Source organism: Phoxinus phoxinus (assembly GCF_949152265.1).
Source record: "Phoxinus phoxinus genome assembly, chromosome: 15".
NCBI lineage: Eukaryota > Metazoa > Chordata > Actinopteri > Cypriniformes > Leuciscidae > Phoxinus > Phoxinus phoxinus.
Genome location: NC_136890.1, coordinates 7856775 through 7868423, shown reverse-complemented (window position 1 = coordinate 7868423; position 11649 = coordinate 7856775). Strand labels below are relative to the sequence as shown.

General features: G+C 38.6%; 1 protein-coding gene across 2 annotated transcripts in view; it reads right to left on the bottom strand.

Annotated features, from left to right (window-relative positions):
* Positions 1-100: 100 nt before the first annotated feature.
* The window catches only part of plch2a (phospholipase C, eta 2a), a 173097-nt gene continuing 161548 nt past the window's right edge, over positions 101-11649 (bottom strand). Inside the window, exons 17-18 of one of the 2 annotated variants that reach the window (XM_079637357.1) lie at positions 8838-9168; positions 101-4497 (exon numbers count right to left, since the gene is read on the bottom strand). In XM_079637357.1, coding sequence (XP_079493483.1) covers positions 2885-4497; positions 8838-9168 — 1944 coding nt within the window. In that variant the 3' untranslated portion in view covers positions 101-2884. The remainder of the gene's footprint in view (positions 4498-8837; positions 9169-11649) is intronic. The other variant, XM_079637356.1, reaches the window with a different exon arrangement.

Sequence of the window (11649 nt, the reverse complement as noted above, 5' to 3'; positions counted from 1 at the left end):
TATATCTTCACTGTTTGGAAAGAGAAACTTTAGTGTTTGTTAACTTCAGATACCAGAATGCAGTAATCAAAAGAAAGAAAGAAAGAAAGAAAGAAAGAAAGAAGGATATAACTGGCAAAAATTTATTTCCCTGTAACTGAGTAGCATTCTTTAAAAAAGTAATAAAAGGTATTAGTAGGACAATGACATTGAATAACACTTCACACTTAGACTCTAATAGACTGTACATTTTTAAATCATAAAACCTTTGAATCAAAAATACAGTAGACCAAAGGAAAAGTGACAATTTTTTAAATTTCAAAGGGTAAACTACTGTACATAAAGTGAAGATATGCAATTTTATATGTAGTATTACTGTATGTTGGAGCTACACTTAATTAGTAACTAAATGAACTAAAGAACATACTGTACATTGTAATTTTACTCAATTAAAAACTAAAACAACAGAACATAGCAGTCATTAATGTTACTACATCTATTTAAAAAATAGCTTCAAGGGACAATAAATTATTGTGACAAATACATTCCATGCTTGGTTACAAAATTCGTTCTCATACCATTAACTACAGACAAAATGCATTTGTATTTGGCTGCAGACTAATACACATTTTAAAGGGGTCATGAAATGGAGAATCAAAATGTTATTGATATTTACACATATAAGTGGTTACTGTTCAAAATATGAGTTATTCTTTTCTACCCTTCTGAAACATTCGGATTTGAAATCGGGAGAATTGTGATGTCACAATTCTAGTTGACGCAATACTGCTGTTGGATAAAGATGTCAAGTAAGACGGTCAAACTCAGACGTTGTTCTGTGGATGTAAAGAAACTGCACCTCCAAAAACTTTGCCTTCCTAAATATCAGAGCCTTACAAATCCATGGCTGTAGTTTAGTTTTAAAGGAACACTCCACTTTTTTTTGGAAATAGGCTCATTTTCCAACTCCCCTAGAGTTAAACAGTTGAGTTTTACCGTTTTCGAATCCATTCAGCCGATCTCCAGGTCTGGCGGTAGCACTTTTAGCATAGCTTAGCATAGATCATTGAATCTGATTAGACCATTAGCATCTCTCTCAAAAAAATGACCAAAGAGTTTCAATATTTTTCCTATTTAAAACTTGACTCTTCTGTAGTTACATCGTGTACTAAGACTGACAGAACATGAAAAGTTGCGATTTTTCTCTAGGCCAATATGACTAGGAAATATACTCTCATTCCTGCGTAATAATCAAGGAACTGTGCTGCCGTACCAGCAGCGCAGTGATATTACAAACTTAGTGCCGGTCACGTTGGAAGTTACCGAGCTGGGGACTATTTTCAGGCGCTGCGTAATATCATTGCGCCTGCTGCACCCATGGTACAGCAGCACAGTTCCGTGATTATTACGCAGGAATGAGACTTCCAAGTCATATTGGCCTAGAAAATCGCAACTTTTCATTTTCTGTCGGTCTTAGTAATGTTATCAACTATTCAGCAGTACGCCACTATACATCTTACATCAGACCTGAATATGACAAAGTGTTGCCACTAAGAATGAAATTTGCCATTCAATTAAATGCTTAACAGTTGGCCAATGAGTGAGATACAATGTAAAGTCCCCTTGTAGTCAATAATTGTATCCCTTAAAAATAATCTTTGTTCACCAAAATTACATATTTAAAAGTTTTTCCATTAATTTTTTTTCTTCATGCCTTAAAGGTGGAGTTTTTCTACTAAAATGAATCAATTTTTTATTGCCTGTGTGTGAAGGGGTTGTAATCTCATAATAAAATGATCCACTTGGCGGGTTTTGCTATTACCTCTGAAAGCAAGTATTCCTATTTTTATGTGAAGTCTCCGGGTCGGATTTGCCGGGAAATCCAGTGACGTGACTGAGACCTGCATGCGCGCTCCCGAGCGTCTTGCGTCTCGCCTCGTCTACTGACTTTGCACTCAACAGCGACGACACTGCAACTTATGACATGGAGTTTGCTAATACTAAGAAACGACCAGCACAACACAGACTCCAACACAAACTCCACATAATAATAAAAATACCCCCCCAAAAAAGCACACTCAGACAACACATGAAATGCTGTAAAGGAGGGCGTGGATACGGTGCAATGAAGTTAGCCAATCACAGCAGTGTGCGCTTACTTCTGTTTCTGCAAGAGGTAACGCCCTTTGAAAATTAGTGTTTTTCATAGAGAGTGAAAATGAGGATTTTTAAAAAAAAAAAAAATATTAGACAATTTTTTGTGCAAAAAAGTTGACAAACGTTATAAATTAACTTAGAGAAACATAATATAAACATCTGAAACTGCATTTTACGACCCCTTTAATCCAGAAAATTGTTGTGGTGAATCAGTAGTGCTTAAATTTTTTATCTATTGCTGCACTAAGTTGCATCATAAAAACAAACAAAACAAAACAAAAAATAGTATTACAGTACCACAAATGCCACAGGCATAATCTAAATTTAGAATGTTTCTGTTTTGTAATCATTTCTATATGCAACCTTGTATATTTTTATACACCAGGAAAAAATATCCTCTGGTTTTACACCTTTGGCTTTTTTTCAACAAATGCATGCACATTTACATATAATTGGTACAAACTAGCAAACGGTTGCATCCAATTTAAAGTTTAAAGCTTAGCATCGCATCCCATTTAACGGCTCATTATACAGGGTTTGGAGTAGGTCAACAATGGACATTTAAAAAAAAAGTGTGTGCTTTTTACTTTTTTCGTCAAGCCAAAAATGGAAGGTGTTACAGTAAGTGCACATAAGAAATGTTTGACTGCTCAACATATCCACAGGAGTATCTTAACGATTGATAGGTGGAGGGTGGCCACCTTGTGTCCATTTGCTTCCCACAAACACTCAACACACTCTCATCCTTTTACAGCTTAAGCATAAAGAAGACCTCGTTGTCTGGGCTCAAGAGGTTTTGTTGGGGCGGTCCTGGTGGAAGCTGGCTCAAAAGATCCAAGCTTGAACAAGGACTGTGGGGTACACTACAAGCTCCTTCAGGATTGCCACGCTCCTCAATGGGGCTCCCAGATGTCCTGGTCAGGCTTTGAAGCCGCTGCCTCTCTTGGGCCTGCCTGGCACGGTTAGCAATGTATCTCACCCGACTCTGGCTCCGTGAGGAACTCCTCCGCAAAGAGGGCATCTCCTCTTCTTCCTGTACCACTTCAGAATCGGTCCTGCACTGAGCAAAGTCTTTGCTTGTGAGGGGTTCCACATCAGTGAGCTGCTTGAGCTGCTCTGTTAGGTCATTCTGGGGTTTTCTTAGAGTTTTCCCTTGTTGGCGGATTGGCCTCACAATGAAACTGCGACTAATGCTGCGATACTTGCTCTCAAAATTACAAACAATATCATCTGAAGTGAGATCTCCAAGACTCTTGGATTTTGAGTTGCTGTTTATGTCTTTTGTTGAGGGGGTGGTTGACATCTTGGAGACAGCAGCAGCAGCAAGCGTGGATGACTGCTTTAAGCCCTCCATGTACAACCTGCTCCACGTGTGGCGTCTCTGCATGGGCCGGATAGGGTCTTTCTCGGCCACCAGAGGCCTAGGCTGTAACTCGTCCTCTGGCTCGCACATCTGACCATCCCGCAGGTTGGGGTTGGACTTGCTCTTGGTGACGCGTGAGATGCTGCATGCCACAATGGTTGACCGAGGCTGGTTGGTCCTGTTGGGCAACGATACCTGGTTGTCCGAGTAGTCCCGGGCAGCACTAAGACAGGTAAGGCTTTTCCTGGAAAGGTTGGGCAAGGACAAATCAATCACAGTGTCATTGGATGAAATGCTGGAAGACGATGACACACTATCCCGATGGCTGCTGGGGTCGAGTTTGCTCCAGAGCCTGTCATTTAAAGTGGCGTCAGTAGAGACTTCAGGGACCACTGATGGGCCGTCTGCTTTTTTTACCGCCTTCATTTGTCCTTCACTTTTGGTTCTTCTGACAGGGGTCCTAAGTCCTGTTTGCAGGCTTCGTCCAATGTCTCTGTCAAACACCCCCTTCAACGCCTGAATCTTCTGAGAGCTCTGAATAACAGTTGTTGCCTTTACAGCATCTATCTCTAGAGTCTGTCCTCTTTTTATTTCGGCAATGTTGGGGTTAGTGTCTGCTTTTTGCACAACCTCACCATCTGTCTGGTCTGGTAGAGGGAGCGTATCGCATCCAATGTCAAGGTAATTTGTGGAAAGTGAAGAGTTGATGTGGCTGTTCCAAGAATCCTTGCCTCTGGTGCTGTATGGACCAATACACTCGGTTAGTGCAAATGATTTCAGAATGTCCTCATTATTTTTCATAGTGCTAAGTTTTTCCCCATTGGAAGATGTTGTTATTGCTGAGAATGCTGAAGACAATGTAGTGGAGGGACAACGTGGTGAGGTATCCAGAGGACTTTGTGTTGAGGTCAAAGGAGTGTTCTCCTGAAATTGCTCGGTAATGGATTCCAGACATGAGGCGTTCAGAGATGGAGTTGGACTCTGCACTTCAGAATTTTCTGGAAGCACATAACAAGCAGAAAAATATTAGATATAAATAGGGACACTTCAAATGCTGTTAGAGATAAATAAATAAAAAACACACACAATCAGACTGCATAAAATATCAAACAAGACCAACAACATACAGTTTTGACCATGAATGAAATAATGCACATTTTTGACTGCAAAACAAAAAAGGAAAAAAATAAAGTTGAAGTGTGTAATTTCTTTTACACTTGTCTTTGTCTGCCATTGGTCAGAAAAAAACATAGACCAGCCCTCAAATGAACACAATTGGTTGAGTCAATGTTGCTGTGTTAGAGTAATGTTTTGATAGACCCACAGAGAAATGGTATTTGCACTTTTGGGGGAAATCAACCTACAAATAGCTTAAAGTTTTCTCTGCATATTAAACTCTATTATGATATTATCATTTAAAAAATACACACTTCACCTTTAAGTGCAATTAAACAAAAACAAATATTTAGAGACAAACATTTGTATTTAAATAAAAACAAAATAAAATACAATAATTTAAAGAAACTTACAAAACAATACATGAGTAAATAAAAAATAATAATTATATTTGGACATATATTATGTATATATATGACTGTGGGGGTAATGCAAAATTGAATGCTCATGAAGACATCTTGTTATTATACAAAGCAAAGGCTGGGGATGCAGGAAAGTTACATCAGATTTCCACTGTTCTTGTATTACTTCCACTGTTCAACCAAAATATAAGTGACCAGTGCATTTGTAAATGGAAATGTTTCTGGGCTTTATATTAAAAGTCAATTTTCTTGTCATGCAAATCCCTCTCTCATAGATGATCAATGTTTAAATAATAACAATAAAAAATCGGTAACACTTTACAATAAGGTTTATTAGTTAACATTAGTTAATGTATTAACTAACATGAACTAACAATGAGCAATACATGTGTTACAGTATTTATTAATATTTGTTAATATTAGTTAATACAAATACAGCAGTTCATTGTTTGTTCGTGTTAGTTCACAGTGCATTAACTAGTTAACAAATACAACCTTTTATTTTAATAATGTTCTGTTAAATGTTGAAATTAAGATTTATAAATGCTGAAGAAGTATTGTTCATTCTTAGTTCATGTTGTTACCCAAGATAGTTAACTAATGTTAACTAATAAACCTTATTGTAAAGTGTTACCAAAAAATGTTTAAGCCCAAATGCAAATATATAAATATATAAACCCCAATCTATTTCATAAAATAATAGCAGACCTTTCCTCAACAAGTTGCTTGATTTGATAATCATGTCTATAACGTAAACAATGCGAGTTATGTGCTTAAGTTTGCTGAATGATTTATGGTAATGCTGATAATACTTTATTTGTCCCCCAGAGGGAAATTTGTTTTGGGCATTCCATTGAAGCTGCGTAACAAGATGACACATTAATCACAATCACATACAGTAGCCATGTCATTCACACTCAAATTCAACGTATGATGAATATAACACACATCATGATGAAAAAAAAGTCAAACTTGCTTAAGCAAAAAGCTGTAAAGTCTTTTTACCTGGTAATTGGCCAGCCCCTCAGTTTTGCACTAAGGATTGAAAGCATGCAAGAAGGAAGGAACAAACAGGCATTTTAACAGGAGAAATGCAGAATGAAACAGAAGGACTCAGTGTAGTAAAAAAGGAGATGGTACACCAGGAAAATTCGCTGACACAACATGAATGCTTTGTAAGACACCCATAGATAGATACACAATAAAGAATGAGGGCATGGGAAGGTTAATGTTTAGAGATCTAATTAGTTGTAAGGACTAAGAGGGTTAGCACCAACATCACGAGGAGCCGAGAACCTACGGTGTGTGTGATACCTTTAGGAATAAGAAAACACAGCTGCACCCTCTCATTCATAAATCATATGATAAACAACTCCCCCAACTCACACACAATATGCAAGAACATAACTATAGTCAATATTCCCCATATAGAAAGCCTGTGATTTATAGACCTGCCCCAGTTGCAACACCAAGCATCTGGTTTGTGTTTGCATGGGACAGGAAAACATCCTACTACTTATATAAGAGTCTTGTGACTCTCACAGTCTAGTGACAGCACTACCGTCAGTTACTTGGCAGCATTAGTAGAACAATAAATGTATACGAATCATGTACAGTTTTACCAGACTTTGATATCTTGGCAAATTTGAGACGTTGTTCTTCTATAGTAAATGCTCTCTATTTAATCTCATTGAATTATTTATAAGAAAAACAAATTTTCTTTTTTAAAGGGATAGTTCACCTAAAAATGAAAATTAGCCTATGATTTACTCACCCTCAAGTCATCTTATGTATATATGACATTCTTATTTCAGATTAATACAATCGGAGTTATTTTAAAAAAATGTCCTGGCTCTTCCAAGCTTTATAATGGCAGTGAATTGCTGTTTTAAAGTCCAAATAAGTGCATCTATCCATAATAAAAGTGGCTCCGCTGGTTTAATAAAGGCTTTCTGAAGCGAAGCGATGAGTTTGTGTAAGAAAAATATTCATATTTAACAGGTTACAAAGTAAAATTATAGCTTCCGCCCAAACACCAATACGCAGTCATCATGTGGTGCATCATGGTATAGCGTAAATATCAGCAGTACGTCGCATTACTTGCATAAGTTGCGCTTATAGACTTAAGTGGAATCCGTATGTTCGTTTGGCCGGAAGCTAGTTATTTTACTTTATAAAGTTTTAAATATGGATATTTTTTTTTTACACAAACTCATCGCTTCGCTTCAGAAGGCCTTTATTAACCCCTCTGAGCCATGTGGAGCACTTTTATGATGGATAGATGCACATTTATGGACTTAAAAACAGAAACAGCAATTCACTGCCATTATAAAGCTTTGAAGATCCAGGACATTTTTTTATTTAACTCTGATTGTATTCGTCAGTATATGACTTTCAGTATAAGAAAGTCATATACTGTACACCTCGGATGACTTGAGGGTGAGTAAATCATGGACCAATTTTCATTTGGGTGAACTAACCCTTTAAGGAATGCTATGTTGTTATCAGGTCAAGAATCTAATGAGGTTTTACGAAGGGAATTCCGGATCACTTATCACAGTAATTAATGGCAATGTTGGCAAAACCTTGCTCCACAATCATTTCACAAATCAATTACTTCAAAATCACAAAGAAACAATGATGGATGCCCTAATTGTGTCAGCTAGTGAGTTTTGACCCCACTGTCTTGCCTGAAAATCTGGTTTTAGGATATTCAAGGACACATAAACTAAAAGGAAATGGTGGGCAAATGCACAATAAAACAATATCCAATAGTAATTCTTAATATACTGTGATAGGTTCTCATTGATGACATTGCACAGTGGAGATGAGCCTTCAATGAGATCTACACCACCCGCAACCGCAAGGTCTTTGGAGGGTATTTGTTGGGTTCCATCACAACCTACTGAAATCTATATTACTGAGGCACTGGGACATTCTAAAACTGAAGATCCAACTAACTGAGTACACCTTACCAGCGAAAAACAAGGGGGATTTACTGCGGATCTCCTCCATTTTCTGGGCAAACAGAGCATTCATCTCACGCTGCAGTGTCCCCGCGGCCCGTTTCCGGTTCTCCATTACCCGTGGTGGAAAGATGGTGGGTAGATCAAGGCTGGTCAAACTGTCACAGCTGCTAGAGTCACTGTCAGACAATCTCTTTACGTCATTCACAGATCTAGTCTCGCAGTAGTTGCTGCCATAGTTGGGTGGGGCAGGGCATTGCCGACAAAGGCTAGTTTTGCCGTCTGGAATTGGAGGAGTTGGGGTGCATGGGGACTGAAAGAGTCGGCGTGGAACGCTACATGAGCGAGCATTTCTGACAGTTAGGTCTTCAGTGGGGTGAAGAGGTTGTGCAGCCAATGTTTGCCGGAGCTTTGCCCTTGATCTAGGTAACGGTACAGGCTTTGGTAGATCATGGGGGTCTGATTTGGGCTTTGAGTCAGTTTGGGCCAAGGCTTGTGGTTTGAGTATGGGCTCTGGCTGAACTTGTCTGGAAGCTGTTGGAGACCGAGATGCCCGTTCAGGTCTAATGGGAGCAGGAGTGCATTGGATGAATGTGCTTGTATCCTTCCTCTCCAATTCAGGACTCTCCTTGGAACCAATTACACACTTTATGCAATTGGAAGTCACCCCAACCCGCCCGTAGCTGTTGATAGCAACACGTGCAAACACACCCGGCTTCTCATCCAGTGGATCCTGGAGTCGCAACTTGTTGGCTCGCTTCAGAGGTTCGCTCTCTGCACCCCTGTTTCTGTAAGGTGTAGCACGGGGCTCAGGATAAAAGAAAGCACTCTTACCTTTACTGTCGTCAGGGTGAAGCTGCCCGTTGGTGCCATGACCCCATGATTTGCCAGACGCGCTATCTCCATTGTGGTGGACAAGTGGCCCCTCTTCCGATTCTCGCTCTTCACTGGCACCCTCCGAGCTGCAATCTTTTGTGTCAATGGAGATCTCAGGGAAGCCCCTCTTGACTTTGGGTTGGCCCTTGGTGGGGGCACTGGCTGTGCGGCGCAGGAGGTGAGCACCGAAGGTGGTCTTACGTTTGAGCAGAGCAGCAGCATGGCTGTCGAGAGACGCCTGCTTTGGGTTTCTGTGAAACAGTCCTTTTATACCAGTGACTGCTCGTACCTGCAATGGGACATCAGAAAAATGGGTAGGCAATATCAATCTAAGAGATGACTTATGGAATCATCTAAACACTTTAACTAATAACTAGGCTATCACTGAATTGTTTACAATTTAAAACATATGGGGAGCTACTCTTTCAATCCCCTTCACAAATAATTATAAATCTTCTTCAAACTTATTAACCAAACTAAATATGTGGACCAAACCACTTTTGATTTCTGCCCAGCTGGGGAAAATAGCTTAGACCAGTTTAAGGTTGTTTGCTGGTCCTTAAGTGCTGACCAGCTGGCAAGTTCCCAAGTGTCCTTCTAAAGCCATCAAAACAGACCAGTCTGACAAGTAGAAATGAGGGTTGTGTTCCCAAATGCATCAGAAGGCAATGACTTATTTAATCTACTTTGGTGGCCAACTAATCATATTGGGTTGGTTTAAGCTTTTTACAGCATAGAATAGAGACACAAAAATATAACAAAACACTTTTTTTCTTACCTGCTACATGATCAACATCATTTGATGAGTTTTTTTTAGTTTAAGAAACATGCTAATTTATCAAGATTTATCCACAAAATTGTCAGTTAAATTCTGTTATAATATAATACATCAACTTCCTGAATTAAATATGTTACCTTTAGAAAGCAGTGACATTTTAAATAACAAATGTTATCACAGATGTAGCAGAATTTAGAATCATCAAACAAATGTGGGTGATCAGCACAGACCTTTAAACATGAAGATGCAGACAATGTTGGGAAATTGTAGTGGTAATGTTAATAACTGAGAAATGTGAGTAAATGTCAAGTGAAAGGTGACAGGACATTCATGTCCAATCATCTCTGATGAAAAAAAATGACACTGGATTATCTGTTAAAACAATGTAGGTGATGCCTAGCTTGTTTGGAATAGAAAAGCAAGGTATTGAAATATTTTTTATATTATGTTAATAATTACAGAGAGATATTTAATAATTTTTTTCTCAAAATAAACAGCCATTTCTCTGCATAACACCCAGTGTCATTTCATGAACCGTGTTCAAGTAGATCCATGTGAGAGTTCAGCCATCTGATCTCTTCACTAATGATGCATTAAATAACTTCATGCATTTGCTAGTAAATGTAGTGCATTTATGCTAATCCACACAGTTACGACAGCTAGATTTTGAGAACATAAGATATTTTTTTGACTAAAAAAAGGATGTAAAATAGTACCTGCTAAATTCCAGCTCTCATAGTAGACCCTCATAGTCATGGATAGGAATATAGAGGATGTAACGCACTTCACAAACCAAGATCAACGCATTTCTCTCATGGACTCAACTGCTTGAGTGCTCTATTATTGCGAACAAGGCATCCAAAGCCCTATCATTGCCCTTAAATGCCCTGAGTTAAGTGAAATAGGAGTGAACGCTGTCGCCTGCTATATGGACATTGACACTGGATCTGCTTTAGGGGTCAATGAGAATGCAGCCAAGGAAGGAAGTCACAATTATGTCACAACTCATTTTGCATGAGTTGGCATGGTGAAAGCTAGCAAATGAATCAGGGCTTAACCGCTCACTGGGGGGAACGGGAGGGGTTTGCAGGGAGCATGCAGGGTGCTGATTGGGTCTCACTACACCTGAGTTTTGAACGAGGATCCTAATAATTTCCTGCCTCTATAGACAGCTAAGATGGGTGCACTGAAATCACAAACATAAGAGAAAGAGAAGTAAGAAAGAGAGAAAGAGAGAGAGAGGGGAAAAAACAGACAAACTACACAAAGAACATTTGTTGTTGACGCCGAATGTTAAGAGGACAAATTATGGACAAAAGCATGGCATAAGTAAGCAGTGAGCATGTTTACAACATCATGTGTCACTTTGTATGAATAAGGTACAAACTTTCTCATTACTTTTTATAGCATAAAAGGTGCAAATATAAATATATTTGATAAATCTAACATAAAATTAAGCTATAGCATGAAAAATAAGTAGTTGATACAGGTCTGTATCACTCCCATTTAAATGATTATTAACAATTATTATGGTAATTAACAATTAACATAGCTGTAGTGTTGACTACATTAATTAAGACAACTATTGAACCCAGTTACCAAGCTGACTTGAAGAAAACAATATTTTTATGGGAATTTATTGGAAACACACACGCATATCAGAATGTGTAACAGTATTGCAGATTCAGACTGCTGGTATCACTGCTGATATCAGTCAGTAGGAGCTAGCTGTCATGATTCCTGTCTTGTATTCCCCTGGTCTTGTATGGACTTTTATGTTATTTCCTGTTTTGCGCCATGTTTTGTAGTCCTTTGTAGTTTTTATTATTGATTAGTTCTTTGATTGTTCCTAGGTGTGTATTTTTGCCAATCACCCCTTGTGTATGTATACCATATATACCACTGGGGGTTCCTCATGTTAATTGTCTTGTGTTGTCCTTCTATGGATCTTACGCTTGTGCGTCCTTGTTTTCAGTTTTATTCAGTCTGGAT